Source organism: Chanodichthys erythropterus, chromosome 22, assembly GCF_024489055.1.
Source record: "Chanodichthys erythropterus isolate Z2021 chromosome 22, ASM2448905v1, whole genome shotgun sequence".
In the NCBI taxonomy this organism is placed as follows: Eukaryota; Metazoa; Chordata; class Actinopteri; order Cypriniformes; family Xenocyprididae; genus Chanodichthys; species Chanodichthys erythropterus.
In genome coordinates, this window is record NC_090242.1 from 12,249,873 (window position 1) to 12,269,768 (window position 19,896).

The 19,896-nt window shown below is 35.8% G+C and overlaps 1 protein-coding gene across 1 annotated transcript; it reads left to right on the forward strand.

The window, feature by feature from the left end:
• Nucleotides 1–635: 635 nt before the first annotated feature.
• Nucleotides 636–15,346, forward strand: tbca (tubulin cofactor a). Its single transcript, XM_067375966.1, has 4 exons — nt 636–824; nt 8,481–8,586; nt 10,043–10,129; nt 15,021–15,346. The coding sequence occupies exons 1-4, from the start codon at nt 772–774 to the stop codon at nt 15,099–15,101; spliced, it is 327 nt and encodes a 108-aa protein (XP_067232067.1). The 5' UTR covers nt 636–771; the 3' UTR covers nt 15,102–15,346.
• The last annotated feature ends 4,550 nt before the right edge of the window (nt 15,347–19,896 follow it).

A 19,896-nucleotide genomic window follows, 5' to 3' on the forward strand; every position in this document is an offset into this window, starting at 1 on the left:
CACAGTCGACAGTCCAGCCCGGTCACACCACTGACCAAAGCAATGACAGCCTACTAATACAACAACAGTAATGAAGTAAAATAATAAAATATTTATGTATAAATTAATAAATGTTACTTTTTAAAGCCTAACCCACATAAATAATTAAGACAATTGTTGGCCAATAATATAATTTATGCCGTAATTAACAGGTCTGTTTACATATAGGTCTATTAAATGTTTATTTTAATTATTAATGGTAGCAACATATGATTTTGCCTACATGTAATTTGAAAATAACAGATTCAGTAGGCTAATAATCAGTTGTAGAATAAAAACGACATTATACCTTTATATACACTATATAATATATAATATATATACCCGACATTATATATACACCTTTATATATACCATAGTACTAAATTCATAAGCTACTGTGATATTTACATAATACTTTAGCCTACCTGTACAATTAAAAAAGCATAATATAACAATGATACCCGTATGTTTACTTTTTAGTGTATTATTTCATTATTTTTTATCACCCTTTGTGGCAAACAACCTATATAAATTGCACCATAAAATATACTAAAATTAAAAACGGAGTTAATCTTTGAACTGTTGTCACATGCTCTGTTTTATCTACGCATGCGCACACTTTCTGCTGTGTGTTGGTGTGTCACTGTGCTATCAGGCTAATCTCAGCTGCGCGCTTCTGCTGTTACTATCTAATTGTTAACATATTTATCCGCTTTTCCTTCCGTTTTACTATTTCAAACAACACGGACAATGGCGGATCCAAGAATACGACAAATAAAAATCAAGACCGGTGTGGTTAAACGGTAAGAAGACTGAATAATCAGATTTCTTTTATGTGCGACGGGAAGGCCGCAGGTTCACCGCGCCATTCTGCAGGCATACGCAGCAGATGAGTGAGTTCTCTGGCAGAGGCTGTAAATATAGCCCGGTGCTCTTGACAGCTGCAGGAACATTGTCCAGATGTCAAGTTCAAGACTCCAGTCACTTTCGGTGCAGTGAAATCTATGAAGTGTTATTTGTTAGTTTGTATTTGTGTGTTATGAGTCCAATAGACCAAAGTATAAGTAGACAAGTAGTCAAAATGAGGTATTGAATGAAAAATAGGAGGCTTTGTTAGTGCCATGTGTAATATATATTTATTTCTGTATCATCTGGACTATAATAAAAGGAAACTCGTTATGTTTCACAAAACAACGTTATGTTGCTTGATATTGCAAATACAAGCTATTACTTGTATTATTTTAATTTGTTAACGTAGTCATACACACTAGTTTGTAGCTCAAATTATTTTATCATTTACAGTATTTTATCTGTCTATACACACACACACACACACATATACACATATATACATTATTTATATATATATATATATATAATATATATATATAATTTAGATATTATGTTGTATGAATAGGGATGGGTGATGCCACTTATTTTCTTTTCGATACAATACCGATACCTTCAAGGCCAATATCGCTGATATCGATACCGATACAATACCTCTAATCTGAATTCGTAATTTTTAAAATTTCTTAAATTATTGAATTACAAAGAGTAAAATGGGTATTGATACCCACTTAACATTATATTTGACAGTTATTTTAACATTCAATATACCTTAATTGCAACTTATTCTATTATAGTTTTGTTTAAACATGGTTAAAATGTTTACTTGTAGTGATAACCATGGAAATATACAAATACTATAGGCCTAGCTGAACTATGGTCACTGTAGTAATGCTTCATTTTCATAAGGGACTGCCAGTGACAAGCTGTTGCACCCATAAAATACAACCTTCGTATTGTGGCAGTGTATCAACATTAGTTACAGAATATAACCAAAGTCCCATTAAGTGTTATTCTATAGTCTTTGATGGATCATCAATATGAACTTTTAACGCTCAATTTAAGTAAATGTAATTGTGCTAACTATGTAGGCTACTATTTCATTTTGTTTATTGTGAAATAACTTGACTCAAACACATTATGTTTTTTCTGTCTTCTGTTAAGCATTGTTCTGGGCTGCATTTCCTAAAAGCATCAATGGTTTTTTTACGATACTAAACACAGCCCTGTTTGAATGTCTATATATGTATATGAGAGAGAGAGATTTTTACATTTATTTTTGAAGTTGACATGAAAAGTTCAAACTTTATAGCATCAGATATGACCTGTGACATAATATGATCACATTGACAATGATTATTTTTGGTTTGTACGACTGGCAGTCCCCAGTAAGACCAGAAGCACAGAAGCGCTTAACGAATGTTAGACTCGTATTAAAGTTGGTCATTTGTGTTCTGCGAGTGTCTGTGTTCTTGCCTCATCCTCTTTTCATCCCCTCCCTTTCTCTGCTCTCCCCTCCAATCCCCACCTGACTGCTGTTTGCATTGATTGACCAGATGAGGGCCTGATTGAGATGGGCCTGTTTGATAGGGCTGGTAATGGAAGTGTGGGAATGATTCTCAGTGGGATTGAGAAAGAGAGAGGGTTAGGAAACAACTCGCACACCATGCCAACACAGGAGACAACATCGTAATGAGCCGCGCTACGATAAGAACCCAACGTTTGGCCTGTCAAACTCAGCTGATGTTCACATGAGGGACCAATCACGTCTTGGTGTCTGAATTCATTTATGCTGAATTTGCTTATTGCATTGGCACCGTTGGTGTCAATTGATTGTTTTATGATGGAACATTCCTGCTGTTAGGCCCAGCGATGGCAGACACATCCTTCGTGTCTCTTAGACATGTTTCTTCTGGATTTCCCATCTGTTTTTGGCTCTCTGTGTGGACGGTCCAGCCTTCGTATCGATTAGAGCGGTGCAAGTTGCTTTGTTTTCTTTCAGCTGGGTCTTTAGGTCCTATAGATTTCTCTCAAATTTCTCTCCCCATGTGAGCGCAGGCCTCTGTGGTTCACTCAGACCGGGGCTTCTCCGCTTCAGGTCAGATAATTGATTTTGTCCACCTTTGAACGCTGTATTGCTGAATTGCATTTCTTCATTTGTCAGGCCTGTGAGGTGTGGGCTTCTTGATGGTCACCTGGTTTACTCGCTTTAAGTCTGTCTGTTTGTATGTTTGCTCTAAGCTTGGCCTACCAGTGTTTTTCAATGAATGCTGAAATAGAAAGATGATTCCTGATACTGTCAATGTAGGACAGAATATAATTTTTGATGTTGAAATCCAGTCTCTTTGGACCAATATGGAGCATTTTTTTTTTTTTAAATGTCCATCTTCTGACAAAATGCGGAATTCAAACCAGAATTCAAAAACTCAAACATTAGTAGAGCATGGTGCTTGCAATGGCCATGGGTTCGATTCTCAGGGAATGCAAAAAGTGAAAAATTGTCTACCAGTTGCTTAAATGAAAACTGTAAATGTGCATTATCCATTGACAAGGCTTAAGATTTTAGTAACTGATAGATAATTGGGCAACATTAAAGGGTTAGTTCACCCAAAAATAAAAATTGTCATCATTAACTCACCCTCATGTTGTTCCAAACACTTAAGACTTTTGTTCATCTTTGTAACACAAATGAAGATATTTTTTGATAAAATCTGAGAGCTTTCTGTGCCTCCATTGACAGCTATGTACCACTTTCAAGCCCAGAAAGGTAGTAAAGACATCATAAAGTACTCCAGCAGTTTACCCTCAGTTTTATGAAGCAACGCGAGTATTTTGTGCAAAAAAAAATATTTATAAAATCTCCAACAGTATGTTTTGAACCACTGGAGTCAAATGGAGTACTTTAATGATGTATTTAATACCTTACTGTGCTTGAAAGTGGTAGTTGCGTAGACTGTCAATGTAGGGACAGAAATCACTTGGATTTCATCAAAATGATCTTAATTTGTGTTCCGAAGATGAACAAAGGTCTTACAGGTGTGGAACGACATGAAGGTGAGTAATTAATGACAGAATTTTTGGGTGAACTGACCATTTAATGGTAAAAATCTCAAAATGACTGGTAATAATATTATATTTGACTACTAATATATTGTGGTGGGCAATATGTTGGTTAAAACTATATACTGCACTTTTAAAAATATATATTTTTTTACAGAAAAATCCTGCAGAAAACTGATATCTTACCATATATGGTGAAACATTGTAAAAGGTTTAACATCACTTTAGTCGTTTTTTGTTTTTTGTTTTTTTTTTTCAAAAATGTATCCATTTTACTGTACAAAACTGAATTTCTTTTTTTTTCTGTTTTGTTTTACCACCTGTATGGCTTTATGTTTTAAGGTAAAAAGCAGATTTTTGTAGTTTAAGTAGATGATCAAAGGGTTAGTTCACCAAAAAAAGAAAATTCTGTCATTAATTACTCACCCTCATGTCGTTACAAACCAGTAAGACCTTTGTTCATCTTCAGATCACAAATTAAGATATTTTTGATCATCCGAGAGCTCTCTGACACCTCCAGACAGCAGTTTAATTGCCACTTTCAAGGCCCAGAAAGGTAGTAAAGACATTGTTAAAATAGTCAATTTGACTGCAGTGGTTCAACCTTAAAGGATTAACCCCACCAAAGCTGTTTGGAGCACATATTTATGATGGGTGGATTTAGATGGAAGCACTTTCTTCAGCTCATACACATTGATCCCTATCACTGCCATTATAAAGCTCAGATGTGTCAGGATATTTATTATTATTTCTCAGATTATGTTCATCAGAAAGAAGAAAGTTTTATATACACCTAGGATGGCTTGAGGGTGATGGCATTTTATGTTATGAAGCAATGAGAATACATTTTGTGTGCAAAAAACAAACAAAGATAATGACTTTATTCTCTTCCATGTCAATCTCCTATGTTGTTTGCATAGTAAACACAGTGCAGCGCTTCCAGGTTCTACGTCAGAACCACTATAGTCACATGGACTATTTTAATGATGTCTTTACTACCTTTCTGGGCCTTGAAAGTGGTAACATTGCAGTCTATCAGAGGTCAGAAAGCTCTCGTATTTTGTCAAAAACATCTTAATTTCTGTTCCAAGATGAACTCACGAAGGTCTTACGGTTACAGGTTTGATGAAGATGAAGGTCTTGCGTGTCTGGAACAACGTGTGTGTGTGTGTGTGTGTGAGTAATTAATGACAGAATTTTCATTAACTAACCCTTTAACAGTGTTGTGATGTGGTCACCCTTTCCACCAATGACAGCTGTTTACTGTTTGGTGATGCAGGGCTATGAAGAGTTATCCTGAGGTGATGTGTCAATGCTAGAAACTGTTGTACACGTGGATGCTTGTAATGTCAGTTAATTACCACCTTCAGGTCAAGCCCCTCTCATACAGCTACATCCCACATTTTCAAAAGCCTCAAGGGGGTTCCTGAAACACCCTATGAAGAAGTGGTCAAGATCTCATGCCAAATGTGGATTTGATAAGCATTAAGGCCAAATGTTTCACAAAACATCCACTTTTCACCAATATATTCATTCGGTGAAGAAATTAGCTATTTTTCCAAAACTTTCTATCCGTCTTGGCCTTGACAACTGGATGGTGTTGGTCTGAACGAACCGCCAGCCAATTTTGCATCTCGCCGTCTTCAACCATCCCTTTTTACCCTTCACTTGCCGTTTTCTTTTTTCTTTTCTTCTTTTTGGTGATGTATTCCAGTCAGTGTTTTCTGGCCTAGCTCAGCGGATGCACTTAATAAAATGACAGACGTAATTTGCTTTTGTCACCGGGTCTCGCCGCCGGCCCGCCGCCTCAAAAATACAGTATTAGAGGGGAGAGAATGTGTGTGTCGAGTCTAATTCTTTTCTCTATTTTCCAGAGAGATGCTTTTTCCATTAAGCTGAAGGAAGCAGCCCTGGCAGCCCCATTTACAGCTGCCCAGCTCCGCCCCTGCTATAAGCAGCTCCCACATCACCCTGCAGAAACAAGAAATTAACATCAGCATGACACTTTTTCATTAGCCTGTCCCTCACTTTTATTAGAATTATGCTACACCCCGATCTTTCCACCCCTCTGGCTTCCTTGCTGGTTGCACCCCCCATTCCTTTTCCCGTGGTCTAATTTTTGTGCGCGTGTCAAAGAAAGCCTTACCTTGAGCATATGTAGAGAATTGCACCATAGCGTCGTGATTGAAGCCTGTTAAAACCGGTGTAATTGACGTAAAATATGACATATTGTCGCAGGCGGAGACGGATCTTACGGCACGCGGCCCGGGCTGGCAGCGCGTTTGATTAATGGAGAAGCGTCTCGTGCTCTCCCTCTCTTTTTCTCACTGTCTAACACACACACATACACAGCTGATTTTATGAAAAATGAATTCCGCAACGCCATGTCGTCCCGACAAGCGAGCAGGCCGCAGACGGAAAGCGGCTATTAGCTAGAATCATTATCAATAGTGATATTTTCAAACTCCATTACGGCAATCAGGCCGTGAATTTATTCAGTGCGTTTAGTTCATTTGGCCATAATTGATAAATAATCAAAATTTATCAATGTACTCGCACTGCGTTTTCACTAACAATCAAGCAAAAGTGGCCCATTTGCCACCTGACTTAGTCCAAATTAGGGACTAAATTGATGATCAATTAATCCTAGTAGGGGCAGTACAGTGTCTTTGTGAGTGTGTGTGAGGGAGAGGGAGGCAGATGCGGTTAAAAGACAGATTAGCGTAGCGATCAGGATGTAGCTGATGCAGTTTTGCAGTGGCTAACAAGCATGCAGCTTTTCTGAGATTGACAGTAGATAATCATTAAGGAAGAGAGAATTGGGAGGTAGGAAATGTTGGGATAGACATTGTTTACAATAAGATACAGTAGAATGAATAAGTGTTTGTTCATGGGTTGAAATTATATGGGGAATCAGAAGTTTGTTAGTGGTAGTTATGTCTGTGTTTTACCAGTTTGTTGTTTCAAAGTTAACAGTGATAGCTAGTGATTTATATAGACTCGAGATGGGATGGTATGACTGAAATATTTTATCATGATATGAGGTGTTTTATGATTCAACACAAAAATGTTTTATATATCACATATTACCATTTTTGTTTTTTTGGTGCAACTTGATGGAAATACCAAGTTTAGCAAAGTATAAAACCACTGGATTTCGGTTAATGGAACTGCTTGTTTCTCCTTGTATAGTGAGTTTTGTTCGTTTTAAGCAGTAAGTACAATACTAAAGGTTTGGGGTTGGTACGATTTTCTTTTTTTTTTAATGTTATTAAAGAAGTCTCATGCTCACCAAGGCTGCATTTATTTGATAAATACAGTAAAAAGTAATATTGTTAAGTATTTTTACTATTTAAAATAATGAAGTTATTTTAAATAGTAAAAATATTTAACAAGTTTTGTTTTTACTGTTTTTCTTTTTATATAATATATATATATATATATATATATAAAATATAAAAAATTTAATTTTTTCCTGTAATGCAAAGCTGAATTTTCAGCATCATTACTCCAGTCTTCAGTGTCACATGACCCTTCAGAAATCATTCTAATATGCTGATTTGCTGCTCAAGAAACTTTTCTTATTATTATTGTTGAAAACTGTTGTTCTGCTTAATATTTTTATGGAAAATGTAATACATACATTTATCATTCTTTGATAAATAGAAAGTTCAAGAGAACAACATTATAAATGTCTTTACTGTAATTTCTGATCAATATAATGCATCCTTGCTGATTAAAAGTATTAATTTCTTAAAAAAAATCTTCAAACCCCAAACTTTTGAACGGTAGTGTATTTGTTCAAATTCTGCAATATTGTCTACATCTACATCATCTTTTTATATATATATATATGTATATATATATAATGTATATATATATAATGTATATATATATAATTTCAACCTAATTAAAATATATGGTCCCACTTTATCATCAAATTTTTAACATCAAAAAATTAGTACAATGTACTTATTGGGTTCATATTGAATTGCAAAACACATTTTCAGCTATTGAGGTGGAATACGGGTAAGGTTAGGGAAAGCTTTGGTGGTATGGGTAGGTTTAAGGGTAGGGGTTAGGTGTAAGGGATGGGTCAACAGTGTAATTATAAATGCAATTACAGAAATTAATTACAGTTGTAATTACATGCAGGTGTTTTTCAAATATAAGTACAATGTAAAAACATGTATGTACACAAGTGCATTGTATCAAATCATTAATTTAAATGTAAGTACATAGTAGTTAAGGCCACTTAATATAAAGTGGGACCAAATATACTTGCATTGTTTAAATTTCTGTATAATCAGATGCAATTAAAAAAGATTAGTAATGTGAAACTTCAGGACATTAGAAGTTGATTCTCTGGTTTTGGGCCCTTGTAAGTTGCTTATTTGTATTTTGAGATCTGTAAGTTAGGTAGTTGTTTGACTTCTTGGTGGTAAATTCCTGACAGCATCGGTTGAACAAATAAGTATTGAGATTTAAAGAGCAAAACTCACTCCTATCTATCTATTCTCATTCTTGTTTTCTCTCTCTCCGTCTCTCAGTTTGGCCAAAGAGGAGGTGTTGTACATAAAGGAGGCAAAGCAGCAGGAAGAGAAGATTGAGCGTCTCAAGGCGGAGGCAGGAGACGAGTATGTAATCAAGAAGCAGGTAAGAAGAATAAACCACCTAAAATAACACACAACCTGATGAGACTCACTCATTTAAAGGACCATAAGAGTACTATGATTGGGTCCAGAACTGAGAATTCAAGGTTTTGTAAAACTCCAGTCAGGGACATATTTATTTATTTTAATTTAAAATATTTTCATGTTTCTGACAGACGGCACAGTTGATTGCACATTATATGAGATGTATTGGTCTTGTGGTGTTTTTTTTTTGGTAGCTTAAAGTGAGAAATATTCCACGTGTCAACAATAAAAAATACTTCAGGCATCCTAGATAAGCTTTCGATGGTAAATATTCCACAAAAGTGAAAGAATCACTCGTATCACTGGCATGATGTCACAATTCTGTAACATTTATTTAAAGCTGATTATGTAAGGAGTAATGTCCCTGAAAATGATTGCACACCTTAGATCTTAGATCAGATTCAAGCATTCAACAGCCCTGTAGTATGTTACCAGTAAAGTTACCAGCCAACTGGTCAATAATACAAAGTCAATTTTAGTCACATTTAGCACTTTGCAAGAGTTAAAAGGTTAGTTCACCCAAAAATGAAAATTCTGTCATTTATTGTTCACGCCGTTCCACACCCGTAAAACAAAAAAACAAACACACAAATTGAGATATTTTTGTTAAAATCCGATGGCACACTGAGGCCTCCATAGGGAGCAATGACATTTCCTCTCTCAAGATCCATAAATGTACTAAATCATATTTAAATCAGTTCATGTGAGTACAGTAGTTCAATATTAATATTATAAAGCGACGAGAATATTTTTGGTGTGCCAAAAAAAACTCACGAGGGTGAGTAATAAATGACAGAATTTTCATTTTTGGGTGAACTAACCCTTTAATTTTGCCCCCTGGATGTAGAACATTGTCTGACTGTAAAGAGAGTAAGTCATCAGAGTTAATATCTGAACGCTGGTACCAGTCGGTTGTTCTGCCTTAAAAGGAGCAGAGCTGATTCAGTATGGCAGCGCTGTGGGTGAGATCAGGGTTAGTTTTAATGTGCTGATGCAAAATTAATGATGTTATGTAACTTTAGAGGAGTTTTGTAATTAACAACACATGCTGCTAATTTAGAGGATCTTGAGGAGTAGTGGACCATGTTCTCTCTCTGTCCTCATTCTCTACTTCATCTTCTCTCTTGAGTGAATGCATATACAGCTCTGTTTTAAAGGGACTGATCAGACAAATATGACATAATATGTCATCCTGTCATGATTTGTTCATCTTCCTATCTGATGAGTTGAGGATGGGGCCAGTTTTTGGTTGCAGCAGCTGATCGCTTAACAAGCAGTTTTTCCGTTGAGCTAGACATACAAAAATTCGTTCTCAATCTCTGAGAGGATTTTGTTTTCTAGGTGATGTTTTTATGTGAAAGAAATAATTCTTCTGTTTTTATAATACTGTAAAATCTCTTAAATGTCTTAAACAGTTGGAGGTGTTGCAAGAGTCAAGAATGATGATCCCAGACTGCCATCGTCGTTTAGCTATGGCCCACGCTGACCTACAACAGCTGTTGGTGAGAATATCAAACACACACACACACACACACACAGTTTTAGGTTTGTCTTACCTAGTATTCATTTTGTCAATTTATTTTTATGTTTAGTCTTATAGTCTTAGTCATTTGTCAAATGCACTTTTAGTTTTTATCATATTTAGTCAACCTTATCCTGTTTTTGTTTAATCAAGTTTTAGTCGACTAAATGTCTGGCCATTTTAGTCAATGAAAACTTGGTCACACTTTCGCCATGCTGCACAATGGTTAAGTTGATAATTATGAATATTTTGCTCGACTAAAATCACAACGTTTGTTGTCATGGTTGCCAGATTGCATAGATTACTTAAAACACTGGCCAAAAAGTATCCTTTTAACAGATTGGGTCATTTAAGCTTGTGATATCTATCAGAGTAGAGGCTCGTAGAGCTGTCTTTAATATTTTCTCTTTTTTTTCTACAAAAACAAAGAGCTTTTGGTAAAGTTTTTATTTTTTAACTACATTTTAGTCTTGTCTCTTTTCGTCAATGATATTGCTTCTTAATATCGTCACAGTTATCGTTTAATGACCTTGGTGTCATCTCGTACCCATGGAAAAAGGTAATTGACAAACATTTTCCATCATACTTTTCGTTAACAAAATTAACACTAGTCCTACCTCAAAGGCTTTAAATCGATGCATTGATCACGACAACATTGGCACATCTGTATTTTACAGCAGCATTTACATTACTTGTCTGTGATTGGTTACAATGATCAACGCTTCAAAAACATGTTGTAAATAGACCTCTTTGATGCTCTTCACCGAGTGCTTACACAGATACACACAAGATCGTTTAAAAGTAGGCGTCTATCAGCAGATACATGGTAATAAGACGTATCTGCTGATAGTGCTTGGTGAAGAGCATCAAAGATGTCTACATGTTTTTTAAAGTGTAGATCATTGTAGCCAATCACGGACATATCTGTTGAGTGCATGAACATAATGGCCAATCAGAGGTGTTTAAGAATCCGCTCCACAGCACTCAAAATGCTAGGGGGAAATGCTGGTATCGTCACATTTTTAAAAATTTTTTTTTTTTTTTTTTTAAATAATTTTTACTTTTGATGATTTTCTTAAATTTTTGTTTGAAAACCAACAAGGACAAAAAACTTTATCCCATTTTTAGACAATTTACTCATTAAAAAACACACACATTTGTCTGTGCATCCGGACCAAAAATGCATATACAGTTTGTCTTCTCACATTCCTAGCCTTGAAAAGGATTAGCCATACAAAGCAGTAATAACTCTAAAAAAGGGTATTCATCGACTGAATATTGGCAGAACAGGTGTTTGGATCAGTTCTAAGCACAGGGCATCATGACATGGCAGGCTTATGCGTGTGAGAAAGATGTCTGTTCATGAGATTTGCACAGGGGAGACGGTGCCATCCGCTTCCTATTTGTTGACGTTTAGAGGAAGTACAGGATTACAGGGGTCACATTAATTAACAGAAAACAGTGAGATGAAATGAAAAGCTGTGATGGCACAGGTGCGCTCCTGTTAGTGTGTTTGAATAAAAATGGTTTCCAAACCCTCTACTGTTTTGTGTCAGTGTAAAACTGTCAGGTGCACACCAGCTCACTGAGGCTTCACACACACACACACACTCATTTCAGTTCATTAGTAATGTTGTCACGGCAATGGCCTCCATAGAAACCGTCGTCGATCGATTAGCATTGATATGACCTACTCCTCTCAATGCCTCCATTACATTTTCACACTGTGTTACGTGTGTGAGTGTGTTTGTTTGTCTGAGGTGGTTGTGTGTGTGTGTGATTATCTGACCGGTTCACTGAGTGGATTAGCTGTATTTGGTGATGTAGTTAGTCTCTCTCATTGTGTTACTGTGATCTGATTTGCTAACTGCAACTGGATGGAAAACTCCCACTCTATTCAATCTTTCTGTACACTTCATGTTTGCATGTGTTTTATGTCATTTTAAGGCTATTATAACTCATAAGAATGTAAATATTTGATGACTAAAATTATGCAGTTCATCAAGAAATCTGAGGTTTGGTTCAGTCAGATTATTTAATAGTTTTTAGGTTTTTTTTATCTGAAAATGTCAATATTTTGGAAAGGAAATTGTGTAATACTTAACTACGGACTCAGTATGCAAAGACCTTTTCGTGTGCATTTTCGTATTTGTCACGCATGGAAACCTTGCACACCGAGTGTTGCGTATAGCAAAACAATACAAAATGGAGTTTTCAAGCAGTGAGGATGATTTTGTTGTCCTCTCCCTTCTTAAAAAGAGAAAAAGAAAGGAAATATTGAGTCCATCCAATCCTGAGATTGCATAGAAAGGAAGGAGAGTTCCACCTCCTTAGCAAGGAGCTGCGGGAATATCCCAAAACAATCAGTGTAGGTGTAGGAAATACTGGTGTTACACATATTCATGACTTTTATATTCCGTCTCTTTGTATTCCACACTTTGTTTGTCATAAAGTGCTTTGTGCTGCGAGAAATGGATCAACTTCGATTTTGCTGTTCGCTTGTACGGTGGCTCTGAATTGTCATAACACCTCTCAAAATACTTGCTACAGATGCGAAAAAACTTGGAAAATTTAACCCAATCTGGATTTTTTTTTTTTTTTTTATGATGGACGAAAGTTTTGGAGGCAGTGTGTATACATGATTGACACAACATGAGGTCGTATTTTTTAATGTGCGAATTTTGGACTCGAATTTCGGACTCGGTATGCACAGACCTTTAAGGTATAATTATGATCAGTTCTGTAAATTCTGTATCCAATGCTTTGAATTTATTGTATATTTCTAAGGCTGTAAGATGCATAATTTTCTTCATATTTATTCATATTTATTTTTAATTTACAAGATATGAAAACTATTCATTAAAGGTGCCCTAGAACCAGTTTTTACAAGATGTAAAATAAGTCTAAGGTGTCCCCTGAATGTGTCTGTGAAGTTTCAGCTCAAAATACCCCATAGATTTTTTTTAACTGCCTATTTTGGGGCATCATTAACTATGCACCGATTCAGGCTGCGGCCCCTTTAAATCTCGCGCTCCCTGTCCCCCGAGCTCTTGACTATAATACAGTGCATAAACAAAGTTCACACAGCTAATATAACCCTCAAATGGATTTTTACAAAGTGTTCATCATGCATACTGCATGCATGCGTCGGATCATGTGAGTATAGTATTTATTTGGATGTTTACATTAGATTCTGAATGAGTTCGATAGTGATCCGTGGCTAAAGCTAACATTACACACTGTTGGAGAGATTTATAAAGAATGAAGATGTGTTTATGAATTATACAGACTGCAAGTGTTTAAAACTGGAAATAGCGACGGCTCTTGTCTCCGTGAATACAGTAAAAAACGATGGTAACTTTAACCACATTTAACATTACATTAGCAACATGCTAACGAAACATTTAGAAAGGCAATTTAGAAATATCACTAAAAATATCATTTTATCATGGATCATGTCAGTTATTATTGCTCCATCTGCCATTTTTCGCTGTTGTTCTTGCTTGCTTACCTAGTCTGATGATTCAGCTGTGCACAGATCCAGACGTTAATACTGGCTGCCCTTGTGTAATGCCTTGAACATGAGCTGGCATATGCAAACATTGGGGGCGTACATATTAATGATCCCGACTGTTACTTAACAGTCGGTGTTATGTTGAGATTCGCCTGTTTTTTGGAGGTCTTTTAAACGAATGAGATTTACACAAGAAGGAGGAAACAATGGTGTTTGAGACTCACTGTATGTCATTTCCATGTACTGAACTCTTGTTATTCAACTATGCCAAGGTAAATTAAATTTTTGATTCTAGGGCACCTTTAAGAAACTCCAGATTGGGTCTCAGGGCCGTAACCACCATAGACATCGAGGGGGACAAGTCTCCCTAAATTATTAGAAATGGTCATTGTCCCTCCCAAACCAGTTTAACTTTGAAAGAAAGTGAGGTAAGGTGTAAATAGTAGGGGTGTAACAATATATCGCAATCCAAAAATGCAACAAAATGTATCGTGGATTGTGACAATGTGTGTTGTCCATAGTTCACCCAAAATTCAAGTTTACAGAGTTTGTTTCAGTACTTCATTAAACTACTATATATAATGTTGCATATAATGTATAAATTATGCAATGGGGGAAATATCTGTGGGTCCTGATAATGCCCAGTGTCTTATGTTTCCCAGTAAAAAGTGGCCTACATTATTTTAAATATATCTAGTCAGTGACAGAGTGCAAGCATATTTGTCTAAAAAAAAAATTCTGTATTTTCAGCTTTAGAATCATGATTATTTTTATTCTGGTGTCAACGTTGGGTTACCAGCACCAAGTCCAAGCCTATTCATTTCCACCACCAATGTAATACCAAATTTAGCATTTTAATCATGAGTTCATTTTTTGTTAACCTTTTACCATATGTCTTGGAGTATCGCAATAATATCGTATTGAATCGTGACATGAGGGTATCGGTACACCCCTGGTAAATAGCGAAACATTTAATACATGTTTTGTGGTAGAAATGTTAAACAACAGTAACATCCAGTAATGCAAACTAGTTGACTCAAATACGGCCAAATTAAAAAAAGGCATTTATATGATTCATGCAGTTCCTGTTCAGCGTGACGGGACACTTTTGCATTTTTGAAACATAAAAGTAGCCTACATGTATGCATATTTTAATGCAAGTTAATTCAAATATTATTTGCAAATAGTTCAAAAATGTTTATTGTCCAACTAGAATTAGACCTAGAATTTCCTTCACTATTCTGTGGATTTATGCTTTATAAAAAATTGGTCCCTCCCCACTCAGTGTTCAAGACATGGTTATGGCCTTGGTCTAGATAGTGACTTTAAAACTTTTTTTTTCTTTTTTTTTTCTTAGGAAACAGAAGAGGAACTGGCTGAAATGGAAGAATACAAGGAGGCCAGAACTGTTTTAGAGTCAGTCAAGCTGGAAGGATGATGGACACAAACGAACAAACACCCACAGACGCTAACGTACACCCTGACATCCAGCTGTCCATTCCATTTCTTCTGACTTGTTCAACATTTCAGAACAAAGGCGATGTGTTTACAGATTGCTTATGTTTGCATTTCCATGATTTTTATTTTGTATTGATTCATAATTTAATGGCACTGTTTTCCCCCAAGCCTTCTGTGAAGAAATTTACACAATCATGAAATAAAGTTTTGTTTTATTATTTCAAACCCCTGTTTCATCATTGATTATATAAGAATTATAACATATAAATATGAATATATAACTTAGCTAATATTAAATATTTGTGTTTTTGCAACAGCTCTGTATCTCCAGCCTATTACAGTATTTTAAATATAGATTATAGTGACATCTTTAATATCATGTAAGCCTTTCACATTTATTCCTGCTGCAGATGCGTGTTGTTAAAGACTACACAAAGCTTAATTAATATGTAAAATGCGGGCTTGAGTTATCATATAAGATGCCATATGTTTCCCTTCTCATAGGGCTGCAGTAATTAATGCAGAAAGTGAACCTGGACGTCAGTCACATGGACAGGCTTTTGCTTTCCTGCATGCAGAGGGAGACAGGTATAGCACAAAAAAATAATTTATGATGAGAACATATTTCCAGCTCTCCTGAAAGGACACTGACCTCCGCTGGCCAGACTCTCTCATGCAAGCACGACACTGTTGTGCTGCACATGCATTGAACCATTTGCTGCAGTAACACTGAGTGCATAAATATATTTTGCAGTGCAACATAATTACATGATTTGAATTCTAGGTGTATTTTGTCTAGGCTATGACTGTGTCTTTTTTTAATACCTATGAATATTTGATAATGGAGGGCCTGTTACTGGTCCTTTGGGAGAGATTGCATCAATCTTTTCTCTGTGTCTCAGATTTTGAAATCTGCATTATCAAGGTAAATCCTGAAATTGGAAGAAAAAAATAGATATAACAGCTTTCTGGACAGAACTATATGATAGCATACAGGGGCAAACTCTTCAGTAGTCCATATAGATGCTGTTTATAATAACTTGATGTTTCATTGACTTTTTTTTTTTTCATTTTTACAGTCATCCCAAATACTATTTAAAGGCACACTATGTAGTTTTTCGCCACTAGAGGTCGCTTATTCAAAATAAGCGCCTTGAGTTTGAGGAATCATGGGAGGTGTTGTCTTTACGTCTACAGCCGGACAAGAATCAGGACGGGACTCGGGCAGAAATCATATTTATTGATGAGATTATTAACATTACTGTAGTATGTCGCAGAGCAGGGCCAAGTGAGATGTGAACAGAAAAGAGGCCGCTGGAGAGCAGTGGAGCTTTTATTATGCCGCAGTCACCGCTTCCGCTTCTTCCCAGCATGTGTATGTGGGGTAACGTAGCACTGTTTATCATATTAGATACATTTGTGTGTTGAAAGTTGTTATAATGCTACTCTGTGTTCACTCTGCATCTGCTATGAGACACTTGTTGCATAATGCAGTAAGCTAGATCGACATTAGGCATGGTAAAACACGGTAAATCAAGAAAATGAGGTTTAAACAATAAGACCAAACATGTTGAGCTATATATAACATGATTAGTTTTTTGTCGATGAATGTGTCAAAACAGTTGTTCACCTGTCTAATGAAACATCATATTATTGGTTTCTACAAAATAAAACGGAAATCGCAGGTATGATGTCATTGACAGGTGATGCACAGTCACGTCCTGTCATGGTTAAAATTGCTTATTTCTCTAGATTGAAACGTTGTTGGAAACATTTGGGATAATGTAAGTATACAAGTCAACAAAAAAATTACATTAGTGTTTTTTGGATATTTTAATAGAAAAATCGTACACATTGTGCCTTTAAACATATGAATATCATTGCATTAGATAAAATATCAAACCAGGTGATGCTTATTTTTAAGAAAGATGGCGTTATCACAATTTTAAAGCAAACCACTCCACAATAAGAATTTTATGTTTTAATAAAAAGAGATATATTGTTCAAACAAAGGCAAATAATAAAATAAAAAAAATAATTTAAAAAATTTAATTAAATTAAATTTAAAAAAATTTGGTCACTTTGTGGTTGTCAAATGTTAGTAGAACATCTTCATGTGTAAGCATCATCAGTGTAAACTAAAAATGATTGATCCACTATATATTTTATATATATAATCCATACACACACACACACACACACATATATATATATATTAGTCAAACCAAAATGTATTCAGACACCTTGAACATTTCATTCATTAATACAGTTTATTCACTATAGTTTAAAAAAAAGGTAATGAAATATGACAGGATCTCGGAGTTAAACTGTGTCAGAAAAAAATGTATCTTAATTATGTCAGATAACACTTAAGCAAAGCATGGTCAGGTCAAAGTGTCTGAATAATTTCAGAATTAATTAATAAATACATCAAAAATGTCTGAATTATTTTTGGGTTGACTATATATATCCATCCGATGCTGTGACATTCAGACATTTTTGGGGTATGATTAAAATACTTTTTGGGATCATAGGCCTATATCTAAAAATGAAAAGATCATTGAGCCACCATTTTGTTTTGTCACCATGTCTGTTTGTTTGAAAGAATATATATATATATAAGTTCCTTCAAAGGAAAAACTACACAGACATTCGAGATTTTGCAGTATCTTATGGAACTTTTTTGTAAGTTCTCCAAAAGTTTTCTCCTGTGTGGCAGTCTGAGGAACTCCAAATGCCTCAAACTTCTTTCCATATTTGCAGTGTATATCCTACAACTTAAAACAAATATCTATTTAGGCATTTCCTAAAGTTGCACTGTTGTGATTAGGAATTGTTACAATGCTGTCCCTTTTCAGAATGTTTCCTCACTGACATGATAACTGAATGGGTTTTTGTCAGGTTCATCCCACAATCGCATTTCCTCTGAAGTCTATATAGTTCCGCCTAATTCGGTGTGTTTTAAAATGTGTTTTAGGTTTTTTTGAAAGCCGAAGGAGCAGATGAATTCGGGTTCCATTTGGCTTGGTCTTCATTCTACAGATTTCGATAATTATCGGGTTCACCCCGAAGCCTCATTATAGCGCTAATGAGGCGCCGCCACTCCGTGACACCCAACCGCTCCATCTCGTTAAGGAAATCGCTCTTCAATGCTGATTATTTTATTTGGAGCCATAATTATATTTCTTTCGGATAAATCACGGTCTAATCGAGTCCGTTCGGAGGGCAGCGCCTCTAATTGGAGCATGAGATGCGGCGGCGGGCGCGCGCTACCTGAGCCTGCTCGCGCGACCGGAGGAACCGAGCACCTGATGGATGTTGGGGTGGGGGTGGGGTTCTTCATCACCCCCTCCTCCTCCTCCTCTTCCTCCTCCAGCTAAAACACAACAACTTATTACCTTTAATCCCCCCGACTGTCACCGCATCACCTGCACGAAACAAGAATCTAATTTGTTAAACTGGCATTTCTGCAGATGGACGATCGATTTTCTCTTTAGAATTCTCTAATTGAGTGAATATAGACGCCCCGTGAATCACATTCCGGCGTGGAACTGCATGAGCGGAGAAAGAGGCCGTTATGCTGCATCTGTAAGGGTGTGGAGCTGGGTTTGCCTGTATTGTGTGGACCGAATGTCCCCACAAGGATAGTGAGACCTGAAATCACGAAGTAAATAGATCTTTAATACAGATCTAAAAATGCAGAAAAATATTTGTATGAGCTATATCATTATAAGAAGATAAGGAAAGGTGGATAATATTTGCGCGTCGTTAGGAGTAAAATAGTCTAAATTGCACCTTTTGTGGTCGCTTCAGATGGAAAAGTGGTTTAAAAATATTTCCCCAAAAACTGCATGATAATAATAACAACAATAATAGGCTGTTACTGTTGTTGAAACGAAGTAGACCTATTTTATGGCTGAATATGCTGAAATATTACTGATATTCTAATTTAATAATAATTAAAGTCAATTGGAAGTTATTTAAGCGTTCTTTACCTAAACTAACTTTGGGAACAGAAACACACTTTTTTGAACAAATCTGAATAACTCCATAATGAGTGGTTAATAAATACGCTATAATGTGTTTTGTTTTTGTTGTAGGCCTATTATTATTATTTCTAACCTAGATTTATGCAAGTATGAATGCACACTGAATGAAAAAAAAAATCCTTTCTGGAACGTCATCTAAGGGAAAAGTTCATAAATACACGTTATTATTATTTTTATTATTATTATTTTCAGATGAAAATTATAATTGTTTTTGGAGTAGTTCCATATAGTTATTATACTTGAACAATGTAGAAATTAACAAAGTGTAAGACTATGCCACAGTTTGGAGGGAAAATCGCTGAATATGTCACTTGCACCACGTAATTTTGAATGCGACAAGTTGAGGATTAGAGTGGCTTATATCATAAATAAAGTAGGCCTAAATCATTTCTTTTTATTATATATAATTTCTTTATTATAATCTATTTTAATAGCTTTTTGTATCCTTATATGCGCAAATGGTCGATTATTATTCTGTAATTATGCCCTCAAATTGACTCCTAAACGTGTTTGTATGTGTTGGTGGAGAAGGAAAATGAAGTGGGCTATGTGTGGAAATGTGGAAACGGCATGTCAGTGTACCTTGTGGGACAAATGTGATGGTGGATATGATGGTGACCGTCAAACAAAAGAAAATCCCTGCACAATGAGGAGTGAGGGAGCAGAATTCTCTCAGCTCGAGACTGCGTTCAGAATTACATTTGTTTTTTCTTGTGATTTTATTAA